General features: G+C 47.6%; 1 protein-coding gene across 1 annotated transcript in view; it reads left to right on the top strand.

Annotated features, from left to right (window-relative positions):
- The window catches only part of LOC105288927 (annexin A8), a 17,702-nt gene extending 3,603 nt beyond the window's left edge, over positions 1 to 14,099 (top strand). The window contains exons 2-12 of the mRNA XM_011355377.2: positions 2,124 to 2,214; positions 3,342 to 3,436; positions 5,254 to 5,367; positions 5,825 to 5,915; positions 6,720 to 6,799; positions 7,315 to 7,374; positions 7,917 to 8,010; positions 8,257 to 8,352; positions 9,945 to 10,003; positions 11,141 to 11,263; positions 13,773 to 14,099. Of these exons, the coding sequence (XP_011353679.1) occupies positions 2,124 to 2,214; positions 3,342 to 3,436; positions 5,254 to 5,367; positions 5,825 to 5,915; positions 6,720 to 6,799; positions 7,315 to 7,374; positions 7,917 to 8,010; positions 8,257 to 8,352; positions 9,945 to 10,003; positions 11,141 to 11,263; positions 13,773 to 13,832 (963 nt within the window). The 3' untranslated portion in view covers positions 13,833 to 14,099. The remainder of the gene's footprint in view (positions 1 to 2,123; positions 2,215 to 3,341; positions 3,437 to 5,253; positions 5,368 to 5,824; positions 5,916 to 6,719; positions 6,800 to 7,314; positions 7,375 to 7,916; positions 8,011 to 8,256; positions 8,353 to 9,944; positions 10,004 to 11,140; positions 11,264 to 13,772) is intronic.
- Positions 14,100 to 14,430: the final 331 nt, after the last annotated feature.

Below are 14,430 nucleotides of genomic sequence, written 5' to 3'. Positions count from 1 at the left end.
AGGAAGGGAAGGAGGGAGAGAGGGAGAGAGGGAGGGAAGGAGGGAGGAAGGAAGGAGGAGGATGGAGTGGTTGGATGTCTGGGTAGAAAATGGATGAATAGATAAGTGAATGAGTAGGTTGGTGAATAGGTAGGTGAAAGAGTAGATGAGTGGGTTAGGGACGCATAGAAGGAATAAGTGAACAGATTAGTGGGACACCAAACACAATGGGACTAAATTTTCTTCCATTTGGAAGATCTCTGAGTCTCCCTCAAATTCAGTGCCCATCTCCAATCTCCCTCCACTCCTCTACCATCCTTCTCCCTGAAAGACATACTTAAGAGGGACCATTCATATGCATCTTAGATGCCTGAGCATCTAAGAAATTCTGCAGGGCAAAATTCTAAAGAGCCCTTAGGCAAGCACTGAATTACAGATCTGGAAGTCAAGGGCCCAGGTACTTTAGTTATCTGGTTTATTTAATAATTTTCAGAACATTATACAATTCTTTCTAAACCTAACCCTCTATCCCCCATAAGCCTGTAGACTTGCAAAGACCCTGAGCTGTCAGGATGCTCAGCTGGGTGTCCTGGCACTCTATCTTCTTATAAGTACCCACTTTTCAGGAAGAAGGCTGCCTGAGCTCAAACCGTGTCTGGCTTCCCAGTATCATCTGCCACTCTCAAGGCAGTGTGTTGAGCTCTGTGAAGCCTGTCCCTACTTGCTTGTTGTCCTTATAGCTTTGGTGGAGTTGTCCCTTCTTGCTACCTGTCAGTGGTGCTGGAAGGGGCTGAGGTGGCTGGACCTGCTGCCTTCCCTCAGATGGTACTGACTGGGAGATGCCTAGCCTGATCTAGAACCCATACCCCAGGGCAGGGGCAAGGGAGTTCTAGTGGCTTCTCAGTGCAAGCGGTGGCTCCGGCTGGTACCAGCCTGTTAACCAAGGGGGCATTCTGTGAAGAAGACATGACAGTCCCACAGAGCCCACAGGGGAACCAGCAACTCCTCACAGCCAGACGAGGCAGGCCAGTCTTTCACGGTGCCCTCATTTATCAAATAATTTTCCTCCACAGCTGATGCACTCCATAGGTCCGCCTAACCCCAGGAACACCCCCTCCCACAAAATGCAGCGTCATTCCCTTTCTCTTATTCCCCTGTACTCATACCCTGCAATGGCCCCATTTCTCCTCCCAAGCTCCCATCACCCCAGAGAAATCTCTGACACCCTCAGGAATTTCATCACGAAAGATCCAAGAACAGTCTTGGCAAGAAGGTTGAGGGAAGGAAAACTGCAGGTACAGGTAGGACCCTTCTGAAGACAAGAGTGTGAGTGGGAACACACATGGTATATGTGCCCTGATACCCCAATAAAACCATTGCTAAACTCTAAGGGATGTCCACCTCCAAGCCCCTGCTGGTTCTTTCTTAGGCCAGCCACCCCGCTCCCACTCACAATCCCGGGACATCTCCCTGGTTCTTCCCTCCCGGCAACACCAAAGGTAATATCAATGCTCTAGATCCTCTTCTTGCTGCCCCCACAGTGTGATGGCTCTGGAAAGGGCCACGGTGGCCACCTTCAAAGTCTTTGCCTGCACTGTTGGAGCCTGCAAGCCCCACCCTACCACCCCACCCCCACCCCCACCCCCAGGGCTGGTACTGACTCTGAGAGCTAAGATTCTATCTCTCAGGGTGACAGGAGACTGCTGACCAGCTTGGCCCTGCCTCACTTCTCCTCAGAAGACCCCTCCCTCCAGCCTGAGGTCTGAGCTGGCAGGACAAGCCTCCCCTTGGCCAGGGTGGCTAATAGGCATGTGGGGCCTCTACAGCCCTGAGGTAAGAGGGCTATATGGCAACTTGGTGCATAGTAGACCAAGGCACACTTTCCTCAATACATATCTGCTGAAAACTGTCATATTCAGAAGCTGCAGCCCTGGACCAGGAAGAACTCTTCAGGCCTTCCCTCACCCAGATAAACAGTCAGGAAGAGCCAAGCCAGGCAGGGCTAGGAGGAGCTGGAGGCTCAGCCACTGGGCCTACAAGGGCTGAGCTGGTGCTCACCTGCTAGGGTGGGCTGAAAAGTGGACCAAGAGCCTGGGATGCCCTCTGCGACTTCCCACTTTGAGAAAGCCTGGATTCTCTTGCAGATTGAACAGGAAGGCGTATCAGTGAAAGGCAGCCCCCATTTCAACCCAGACCCCGATGCAGAGACCCTCTACAAAGCCATGAAGGGGATCGGTGAGTGGGCATCTGTGGCCTCGCCCCAGGAATGCTGTGACTCTCTGGGGCTCTGCCTGCTGCACTCAAGACCCCTCTGCTCACAGCCCTGGAGAGGAGATGCCAGGGACAGCCCAGGAGTTGGGTCTTCCCAAAACCCTCTGAGACTGACTTCCAGCACCCAGAAAATCACAAAGGTCCTACCTTCCCCAGCACTGGTCTATACACACTCCCAAGGCGGAATAGGGGGAGGGTGGTTGTGCCTACTTGAGTAATGGGATTGGTGGGGAGAGGAGCATCTGCTGCATGTGCCTGCCTGTCCTTGTGCAGGCAACTTCACCCAACTCAGTCTGAGCTTTCTCACTCATAAATGACTTCAAGATCTCTAGACCCTGCGTGTCACTATAAATGTTGAATGGGATGATGTTGGAAGTTTTATGGGGCTGAACGAGGCCCAGAAGGCAACAGCACACAGGTTCTGCAGCTTTTCCCCTGCCCCACTTCCCCTGGCCAGAGAGCAGCCTCCTGCCCATCTCTAGTATCTGCATTCCTATACATAGGAAATTCCTGTGATCAGGGAGATTTGGACAGCCTAGCCCCAAAAGCCCTAATGCCATCACCCCAGGTGGGATTTACCCCCTAACTGGTTCTGACAATAAATTGAGACATCATCAAGAGCTACCATTCCTAGACAAGCCTAGATAGCATGTTTGTGTCCTCTGTTTCCTGTGTTATTTCTACTTCTCAAAGGAGAAAGCAGAGGCTCATAGAAGTGATACAGAGATGATGCAGTTTGCTACTGGGATACTAGACCAGGACTCAGATCTGGTTTTCTGGACCCTTAGTCCCGACCTTTCCCCAATGCCACCAACATAAGTGAGGTCAGAACAGGAGGTCTCGCTGATAAAGCTAAAGGCCCCAGGCAATATCTAGAGCAGATCATATGGGGCTAGGCAATGGAAGTGAGGAATGGACAGATGGATTTTCTGTCTAGCTGTCTTCTCTATACTGAGAATCACCAGGTTTTGAAGCTACCCAGGTGGTATGTTCCCCAGTGCTTTGCCACCAAGTGGCTGCCCTCCCTCTTCTCCAGTCCTCATCAGCCCCCTTGGGGGCAGTGAGGGTGCTCAAGCTATACACCCCTGCAGGGACCAATGAGCAGGCCATCATCGATGTGCTCACAAGGAGAAGCAGCACACAGCGGCAGCAGATTGCCAAGTCCTTCAAAGCTCAGTTCGGCAAGGTAATGGGGACACTGGCAGGGTGGAGGAGGCGTAGGGTTAATGAGGGGCTGGGGAACTGCGGCTGCCAGAGACAGCCTGAAAGGGAGGTCCATGATGGATGAGCCCCATCTCTGGAGGCCAGCCCACTGTAAACACGTGGCATATGGAACATACTTGTCAACAGAAAGAACCCGAATCTTTGAAAATATTAGATTGTTATCTAGGGCCTTGCTCAAGGGAGGAAGAGCAGAGCGTCAAGAAGCTTTAAAACAGTGCTCTAACTTCAGGAAAGTGGGAGGTGCTTCTGTAGACAGAAGAGTAAGTGAAAAGTGCATCTGATGCATTTGAAGTTTCAATTAGGGTACATACAGTTAGACGTCAAATGGAAGGAATGTGTAGAAAAGATAAGATTGAGTTGTTGTGCCCACTGGCATCGGAAAGTTTTAATTAGGATCTGGAAACAATTAAATTACTTTAAAATTGTGATTTTTATCAGGATGTAAAAAAGAACAAATACTGTTATCTATATCATTGATCTTTTGTGTTGAAAATGTGTAAGTCATATACCTGATTATCCCCCATGGTTCATGCCTTAGAAAGAAATTTTTGGAAAATTCATCATTCTCTCTTGATTACTGATTAAATCAGAGAAGCTGAAGCACCATTTCCTTTCTCATATTTATACTAAAAAAGAGATGCATTATTTATCTGAAATTCAAATTTAACTAACCATCCTGTAATTTATCTGAAAAACTACTTATGGCTCCCCACACCCTGCCTTGGTGTCCAGTCTTCTGCAGTCTGGCCCACCTCCCTTTTCCAGCTTCTCACTCACTTCACTCCTTCATGTTTTCTCCAGGACCCCATCCTTGAGCTATTTCCCTGCCTCTATGCTTTGCCTGTCCTGTCCCTGAGCCAGGAACGCCCTTAATTTTCTCATGCGCTGTGTGAGAGAGGGAAGACACAGGTGGAGCTCTGCTCTATCCTGGGGCATGAGCAGTCTCATGTTGAAGTTTCCTCCTCACAGAAACTAGAAGGGCAGAGAGCCCTCAGCTTGAATCTTTTTCTCTCCTCCCACCTTCTACCTCCCTCAGGATGGAGACATGCATTGGAGTGCTAGGTAAACACAGAAATAGATGCTTGCACAGCCATGGTTGCCATAAGCCTCCTCCATCAGTACACATTGTTAGTTTAGAGATTTAACAAAGGGAGATGAGTGATAAAGCCCAAATAGTCCATGGAAGAAATCAATGAGCATACTTTTTAACACAAGAGGAAAATGATGTTCTAAAAGGTTAAGTTGCCCAAGATCCCAGAGTCTGTGAGCAACAAGGCTGGGACCTAAATCTAGGTCTCACAAGGCCTGTGTTCCTTTGCTGTGTTGTGCAGAGATCATCTAGGTGTGGCCTTATGGCTTCTTGTAGAAAGCACCCTTAGAAAAGGACATGTGAGAAAAATTCCTTAATTCATTCATGCATTTATTGAGTACCTATGAGCTAAGTGACAAGAGCTTGATGGTAAGCAATGACAAACTTGTACTTCGGGCTTTTGATATGCCCAGTACTATACTGAGAGCTGAGTCGAGCCACAAGCATCTCTCCACCAATCCCCTAAGCAGTGATATAAAGCAGAAGTACCATTATCTTCATTTCTCATGTAAGTGTAGTGATGTCTAGAGAAGCTAAGTTGCTGGCCCAAGAAATCCCAGCCAGGACCAGCACATGGCAGAAGTCATGTGGGAATCTAGCCAGAGCCACTGGGCACAACCACCATCCTGCTGCCTGCACATGGATGAGTGCAGCATGTAGATCATCACCCTTCCTTGTTCCTGTATTAGGATCTCACTGAGACCTTGAAGTCAGAGCTTAGTGGCAAGTTTGAGAAACTCATGGTGGCCCTCATGTACCCACAATACAGATACGAGGCCAAGGAGCTGCATGACGCCATGAAGGTAACTAAGCAACGGAGTCGGGGCAGAAATGCTTATGAGGACTGGGTAGGGGAGCAATGCCTGGGACTCCTTTCCTAGAAGAGCTTGGCGCTGGGAGCTCTGAGCTCCCCTTCAGTCACCATTTGGAGTAGTCACCTGGGCCCTGGCTGAGAGCAGCAAGCTTCCAGCCTGATGCTCAGACTGCCACCAAACATGGGACTGACCAGCATCTGCTGCCTCATGGCCATGATGAAGCCAAAATCAGTAATTCTGAGGATATCATTAAACCAGGTGTGTAGGAACTGGAAACTAGCCTCTGTAGTCTCATGCCTGGTCCCTCGATTGCCCATTATTTCCCACCACTCTTTTTGCATTTGCCGATGACTAAGAGAGAATCAAGCATCTTGACTAAAGAGGGTGTGAACAGTCAGAAGGGCCCAGGCAGAGCTCTCCAGCATACTGAGGTTATTATCCACAGGGTTTAGGGACCAAGGAGGGTGTCATCATCGAAATCCTGGCTTCTCGGACCAAGAAACAATTGCAAGAGATAATGAAGGCATATGAGGAAGGTAAGGAACCTGCAAAGAGGAAGGGTGCAGAACCTGAGGTAAAGGCTCACTTGGGAATGGCCACAATTTTTGGCAGCCTGGTAGGAGACAAGGAACAATCAGTGTATTAGGCCACGTTGGATTGGGCCCTGTCTGGGCTTTTCCACACGTGGTGCTAAGCATCTACTGTGTGCCAAGTCCTGTGCCTAATAATGAGATTAGAAGTAACTCAGGTGGATCTCTAAGCTCCCTAAGCCCATGGGCTGCTGGGAGAAAAGGCATGGACCCACTAAATTCTCTGCCCCTTGAGGGCATGGTAGCGCTGTAGACTATGGGCTATGTTAGTGGCTGGGGCAGGCTCCTCCTTTCTGGGCACAGGCTAACTCAGGGCTCTATTGCACTGGAGGAAAAGGAGGTAGTTGTGGACCACAGGCCAGCTATCAGGGAGTCTACAAGATGCAAGGCATACTGAGGCCAGCCTGTCCTCCACAAGGAACCATCTGCCAAAAAAAGAGGCTCTGGCTTTGACAAACAGCAAAATGAAACAGAGCTCAGTCAATAGCCAGGGCCGGGCTCTCTGTCCTGGCCTATCTTTGTTCTTCACCCTAGGTTGGCAGTCTGTTTCATTTCTTACTTCTGAACAATCATCAAGTGTTGGAGCCTCTGCCATTCAGACACCTGGGCAGTGTCCACTCTTCATGTCAAGGACTTGTCCTTCTTGGAAGGCTTTAATCAGGAGAAGTGTGGGAGACAGGGCCAGGGGGAGGAAATCAGGCCATGGGGAGAGGAAAGCAAGACTACTCTATGGTCCTGTTTCCCCTACAGACTATGGGACCAGCCTAGAGGAAGACATCCAAGCAGACACCAGCGGCTACTTGGAGAGGATCCTGGTATGCCTCCTGCAGGTATTACAGCCCAGGCTCTTGGAATCCCCTTGTCTGGGAGATTCCAAAGCTCCACCCCAGAGAGCAGCTCTTAAATAACTACTAAAGGGGGGTGAAGAGGGGGTGGGGACAGGGGTGGGGTACAGCCCCAGCGGCCGGTGCCCACTAGAGATGTGTTAGTGTGGTTGGAGGGTTCTCACTGCAGAGCCCCCACACCTCTTCTAATGTAGCCACATGAGGGAACCCAGAAGTGGGAGGAGAGTGCCCAATCAGCAAGCAGGTCTTCACATCAGGCTCCATGCCAAGCACTTTGCTTACCTTAGCTCACTGCATCCCCCAACTCCCTAAGAGGTGGTCCTTACTACTCTCATTTTACACATGAAGAAAATGAGCTTCAGATATAATAACTGACTTGCTGAAGTTCTCATGGCCAAAAAGCAGCAGAGGCCTGCCTGCCCTCCTGCCCAGCTATCCCCTCTGCTCCAGCTTCTCTGGTCAGCCAGCTGACCTCATGGGGCTGCCTCTTCTGTTCTTAGGGCAGCAGGGATGATGTGAGTGGTTTTGTGGACCCAGGACTGGCTCTTCAAGATGCACAGGTGAGGCTACGCCCTCAGCAACTTCTGCCTTGTACCCAACCTCTGCCATCTAGACTCCAGGGACAGATCCCTGGCACCCTCACCCAACCCTTCTACTCATGGGGATTTTCTTTGATGCTAATCTGGCACCCAGTTCAGCTCTCTGCAAGCCTTTACCCTCTGGTATCTGAGGAGGACAGTGAGGGTGTTGTGGAGACTCAGAAACAGGAAAGAGATGGTGTCTGCTGAAGATCTATCCTGTCAAGATCAGCCCACAAACCTGGGCCTCTGAGGACCAGATGTGTATATTCAGCTCTCTATAGGTCTGGCTGCTGGCAGAGTGGTTGGAGGTACCCAGAGGCAGAGCAAAGCCTCATGGTGGAGGGACTTCTTAGAGTAGCTCCTGGCCTGATTCTTGAGAGAAGAATTTAACCACTTGGAAATAGTGAGCTCCTTATCAAAGAGAGGATAAAACAGAGAATGTCAACCTGGCAGTTGGATAGGGGCTGTCCCTTATCTCCTTGCTCTCCTTCACTGGCTTGTTGTGGGTGTCCCAATACCAGGATCTCTATGCAGCAGGCGAGAAGATTCAAGGGACCGATGAGATGAAATTCATTACCATCCTGTGCACACGCAGTGCCACACACCTGATGAGAGGTACCAGGAAGGGTGGGAGGAGGAAGTGTCAGGGCCACAGAGGGGTCCCTGGCCACAAGGCTTCTCCTTTCATGCTGAATGTCCAGTGTGTAGCCTTGTCAAGTCCTGGAGTTGGGGAGAGAGCCAAAAATTCCTGGTCCAAGTGGAGGTCAGGGGTGGCACACTAATGTGCAGTCTCTGATCTGGGTGTCTAGGAACATCATGCTGAGATCCACATGTCTCCTAAGAGAAACCCTCTCTCCACAGTATTTGAGGAATATGAAAAAATAGCCAACAAGAGCATTGAAGACAGCATCAAGAATGAGACCCACGGCTCGCTGGAGGAGGCCATGCTCACAGTGGGTAAGACACAAAGCTCGGTCCTGTGTCTGCAGTGGGGCAGTGCCCAGGGCTGTCATAGTAAGCAACTAGGTCTTTATATTTATCTTTAGGAGACTCCCACCCACCCACCTCACACTCTCACCATGTTCCCTTCACTTTAGCAATTGTACCCAGTGTCTTCAGTGTGCTATGTTCTGCCATTGGTTGTTCGCTGTGCTGCTCATGTAGTGTCCATGCTGTGTGAGTATGTGAGTGTATGTTAGTGTGTGAATGTGTGTGCATATGCACACATTTTCAGAATTTGCCAGACCCCAGGCCTGTGCTCACTCTCAGCAGCCACACAGAGAACATTCTGGTTATGATTGTAAAGCCCTAAAGAAAGTTACCTATGTGGACCTTAGCCAAGGACCTATGTCTGCCTCAGTCTGAAGAAATTATGATGTGTAGTTGGAGTCTAAAGTGAGTGATTAGCGGTCAAGAGCACATTTTGAGGTCCAAAGCTGAGATCGTGGTAAGACAAGTCATTGTAGAGAGAAGAGAGAGGCCCAGGGACAGTGGAATTTTTCCTCTCCTCCCTCCGACTATGGAGTCAAGGTCAGAGTCTCAGGGCTGGGACACTCAGCTCTACACCAGGCTGTCCTCATTTAGTGCCAAGCAGACAGAGGACTTCTGTGATGTATCTGGATCTCTAGGGGTAGACCAGGACATCTGATACTCCTCAGCTGGCTTGGACTGCTGTGATAAAATCCAATCTATGTCAGAGCAACTAAGCATGCCCCCTGCTCTAATCTCAGCTTCCAATTCATGCCCTGGATCTGGTTTGAACAACCTCCTGAATAAATCTTTAGGCAGGGAAAAGTGAAAGTGTACAGTGCTCTACTGTGCTAAGTACTTCCTATCCATTTCTCCTTGAAGACTCACATCATCCACTTCACAGAGGAGGACAGTGCAAGACAGAGAGGTCAAATAATGCAGTCACACAGTGTCATCAAGGTAGAATTACTTGAACACCTACTTACTTCATAGCCCATGCTATTTCTAGTGCCCTGAACTAAAACATCAGCTTACTTCACCCAAATGCTGTGTCTCTGAAAGCAAACATGGGGCCACTCTCTGGGCCAGATGCCCCTGGGTGCATTAGTGCTCCAGGGCTGAGCCCACTTATCACACGAAAATTCAAACGCAGGGGCCTTGCTAATAAGTGACATGTAAAGTGGGTCTCTGAGGCCAGTGGTCACTATAACTATGGCTCCTCTGTCAAACTGAGTGGCTGGATTCTTGACAGAGATGCCTCTGTAGTGTGAGAACCCAGGGGCTTCCCTGGGCAGAGCCGTGTTCTGATGGACCAGCACTGCAGGCTCCAGTGCATTTCACACCTCATCCTTTTGCCTGCCAGCTCTGGGCCTTTGTACTTGTGCCCAGTGACCCAGGCTCCCTTCCCTGTCCCACCCTGTCTGACACAAAGCCTCTAATTTTGGAACTAGTGAAGGCACAAATAAATAGGCCAAGACTTGCATAATGTCGACCCTTAAGACCCAAGACAAGACATAAACAAACAAATACACAATGCTGCCTACCACCCAGAGTTGTTAACAGAGCTTTCCTGTTTTCAGTGAAATGCACCCGGAACCTCCACAGCTACTTTGCAGAACGTCTTTACTATGCTATGAAGGTAACTGTTCTGAATTCTGCCACCTTACTTTTAGCCCTGTGCACAACCAACTGCAAAGCCAGATTGCTTAGAGCCACCACCATCTTCTAAGAGAAGACTTTTGGGTCTTCTCTTATCCCCACCTCTTGTGATCATACAGTTTTAGTTCTCAGAGGGTAAACTGAGTTTGGGGAAGGGAAGCCACATCTCCTGAAAGCTGCATTTGAGCAGGGGCTTTCACAAGTGTTTATTGCACTGAACTCAACAACAATTCTATGAAGCCCAAGTCGTAAATGCCATCCTAGAAATGATGAAACTAAGACTTGTGGTCAAAGTCACACAGTTGATAAGTGGCAGAGTCTTGATTTGAGCCCAAACCTGTCCAATTGTCCTTTTTATCTCACCATGTGGCCTCCTTGAGTTCACAGGCCAGGATTTCCAGGAAGTCATGGAACCCTTTGCATTCAAGATGGAGACTGACACACATAGCAACTCAATTTTCCTGCATGTGCTTGGGTGCCAATCTGGATTTGCCTGTGATCCAATAGGCTGCACTAGCCAAAGATGTCCAAGCCACTAGTATCAGAGGGAGTTTCTGGTATCTGGAACCAAACTGAGATATAAACAGTCAAATTAATTCCCCAAGACAAAAGTCAGTGGCCACCTTCTCTGATTTATGGTTGCTGACACCACTTGAAGTCAGAACCCCAAGCTCTCCTGGCAGGAAATGAGAGCAGCCAAGAGCTTTCTTTGTTCTTGTGGCTCTGTATGACATGAGACTAGTCAAGGATAAAAGTGAGCAGGAAGATGCTGTTTGTGAATTAGCAAGTTAAGCTGAATTTCATAATGTTGCTGCCCTCAGAGGAAGTCTTATTTCTGGAGCAGTGAGTATTTTGTGTCTAGAATCTCATATGGCAAACCAAACATTGCAATTTGGAGCATTTGGCTTCTGATAAGGGAGGAGATGTGAGCAGTGAGGGAGAAGAGATTAAGAGAATGGAAACCCTAAGCCATGAATACATCCCTCTTAGTGCTTCACCTGCTGAAGCAGGCTCATTCCTGTGAAAGCCCCTGGACTCTACAGCACAGATTTGTCCATCATCACACAAATGGACTGGAAAAGTAAAAAGTGATCCTTGATTGCTGTGTCTTAACCAGGGAGCAGGGACACGCGATGGGACTCTGATAAGAAACATCGTTTCAAGGAGTGAGATTGACTTAAATCTTATCAAGTGTCAGTTCCAGAAAATGTATGGCAAGACCCTCAGCAGCATGATCATGGTAAGCCATGAGTTTCCAATTCTCACACCAGTTTGAAACGGAGACATTACTGGGATACCTGGGTGCTGTGACCAATGTCATAAGTCACATATGTTCATCCCTTCCTTCCCAGTGAGCATCACACTCTTGCATTCATTGCCACATGGTATGTAGAGAGATCAGCAACAAGTTCAATGTAGCTAGCAAGAGTCTGGAGGGGAGCACAGGAGGCAAGCAGAAAGCAGATGATGGAGTCCCCTGTACATGGCACCCAGAAAGCTGGCTCTGCATTTGAGTTATTGCCCCCATTGAAAATGACACATCAAATCCTTGCTGAAGGAACCATATCTGAAGAGTCAATAAAAGTAAATAGTTTAGCAGGAATTGAGGTGTAGCATTTAAATCTAAATTTAAGTAGTCCTGGCAGTAAAATTTTAAGGAGATAAATCAGATGGGCTCCAGTGGATTACTTAACCAGATTTCAGTTAGTGAAAATTCTGGAGCCGAGAAAATGCAGAGTGATTATCACTGCGCTGTAACCTTGAGAGAAATAGCTCTTTTAGACATTAATGCACATTGAGGCTTTGACAATTTCATTAACAGAAGTCAAATCATGAAAAATGTATCCTGAGTCTTCATTGGCTAGTAAGTCAAGTCTCTAGTTATTCTACAAATGTCTATTGTTGACTGCACTTTCTAAGAAACACATAGTTTACAATATGTTAAAAAGACATTCTGCTTTAAGATGTTTCAGAATAGAGTAGTAGATAGGCCGGGTAAAGGAGGATGGAATTATTCTTCGTTTGGTTTAGGCCTTCCAGCCAGTCTTGCCAAGAACAGGAGAGCTAGGCACAAACCAGCTAGTGCAGTATCACCTACAGAATGACTTTCTCAACATACAGTTCCAGCTGAGTATCATGAATTCCTTTAACCATACATGGTATCTGTGATGTAGAGGACATTTCTATTCCTTTTCACCATTCCAGTTAGATGGAGCCACCACCATCAGCCACCATCAGAAGAACAAAAGCACTGCTGAGTCAAAATGATCACTTTGACCCATCTAAGATATCAACCTCATGATGGAGATACACTTAGCAGGCTAATTAGTGCATAATCATTATTATAGCCCCTTATCTAGACATACATGAAGCCCATCCTCAGATTTTGCCTAAATTTGTCATTTAAGAAAATTTAGTCAGTATTGTGAAAAGTTGGCCAAATATTTTCTTTTTAGTTTAGACCACTCTCTGTAGATGTCATTAAAACAAAAACGGTTTCCAATAGTGATACTAGCATTAAAAACTCCTGCATAGAAATTTATAGATAAATGTATAAAAACCCACATATAACTTTATACCCATACATTTGAAAAGATAGACAGAATGAATATATATATATAACAAAAACTTTTGTAAGTAGTAAAAAATAATAATTTAAATTGTGGTTAAAAATCTACAAGAATATTTCAGGCCCTAATGACTTTACAAGCAAATTTAACTAATCAGTTAAGGAACAGATAATTTCCATGAGACATAAACTGCTATAGAGCATAGAAAAGTGGCACTAGCTCCCAGCCATACTACTTAATCAGTGAGTGGCCTTGGATAAATCCAGTATCCTCTTTAGGTCCCATTTCCCTCAACTACATCAGAACAGAGTTGGATGATATGCCCTTTCCTGACCCCTGGCTCTGTATGCAGATCCTTTACTAGCCAGTTCTAGCAGAACCTGTGTAATAGCGAAGGGGACTGGTAGGCCACAGAAATGGTCTTCAATCATTGGACCTATGGGGTCTATCCTATTGGGAGATGAATGTCGTTTGACTCTTATATGAGCCAGCCTCTGTGCAGGCAAGCTCACCTTTCTCCCGCTATTTACTCCATACCACATCTCAACAAGGTTCATATCATCATCATTTATAGATAAGAGGACAAGTCTCAGAGTGATGAAGGGACTTGCTTCAGCCACAGGATCAATGAGTGACAGAGCCATGGTCCAGGTTCTGGTACGCCCAGAGAGAGCCCAAGCTCTCGTCATCACACCTCCAGGTGTGTCAGTGGGCATCCTGCTTTGAGCCTTGGTTTCCTGATCTGCAATAAATGTTGAATAAAATGGGTCATGTTGGAGAAATGAATGGTCAGGCACACCTGGGTCCTGAATGAAACATGGAGAAGAGCCCTGGGACAAATGAAAGGGTAAGGGGACCACTCAAACATCTTTACTCAAGATCAGAACTGTCTCTGTGATTCATTTTCTACATCAAGCGCCCACCCCGTAGTTAGTAAGATAATCAAAAGGAAATGCAAAGGAATAGCCTGAAATGGAAAACAAAGAAAGATGAGTGATGTAGTGTGGGGCCTGTGGCATAGAAACTGCACAGGAATCAGCCAAGCCTCCTCCAAGGAGCATAGCTCCTAGGAATAATAAGAGCAACTGTTCCTGATGGAGGTGACCGATGTCACAAACACTGGGCCAGGCCAATGTCACAAACACCCCCTTCTAACTCTCATGTCCCTCCTGTCCTCAGGGAGACACTAGTGGAGACTACAAGAATGCCCTGCTGAACCTGGTGGGCAGTGACCCCTGAAGGCTCAGAAGTACAAGAGCAAAGGCCAAGAAGCCAAAGCCACCAAGCCCTGCTTGCTCAGCCTTGGCCATGGGTGGAGGTGAGGGTAGGGGACACAGCAAGCTTTTCAGTCTTCTATTTCCCAGCTTTCAGGGCATTTCAGCTTTTTTTTTTTTTTTTGCTTAGAAGAAGGGATCAGCCCGGGGCTCCTCCCTCCTCTGTCCTCCCAGATCTGAGCACATTACCAATCTTAGCATCCATCTGGCCCAATAAATATCTTGGCTTGAAGGAGTCTCATGGTTGTTTCTTCCTTCTTTATACAGGAGCTTTCCAAACTTGACTGGTCATAGAGGCCCCTGGGTATAGGTAATACAGATACCTGCCCCCTTCTCCATCTACTAATCTGGATCTGCAGAGAAGGAACCAGGGAATATGAAATTTTAATATGTGTCTCAGCTGATATGCTTCTCTCTCAGGCAACCAGGGGGAAGGCTGTGATGCCTATTTGTTTCAGAGCAGACACTCATGGGCAGCTGAGAAAGGAACACATATATCTGGGTAAACCGGGATGTCACTAGCATTCATTCACTAGCCTCACCTAAAAATGTTAGAAGGTAGA

Source organism: Pteropus vampyrus, unplaced genomic scaffold, assembly GCF_000151845.1.
Source record: "Pteropus vampyrus isolate Shadow unplaced genomic scaffold, Pvam_2.0 Scaffold20, whole genome shotgun sequence".
Classification (NCBI taxonomy): Eukaryota; Metazoa; Chordata; class Mammalia; order Chiroptera; family Pteropodidae; genus Pteropus; species Pteropus vampyrus.
Note: the sequence above shows the minus strand (reverse complement) of the source record. Positions and strands in the feature narration are given on the sequence as shown.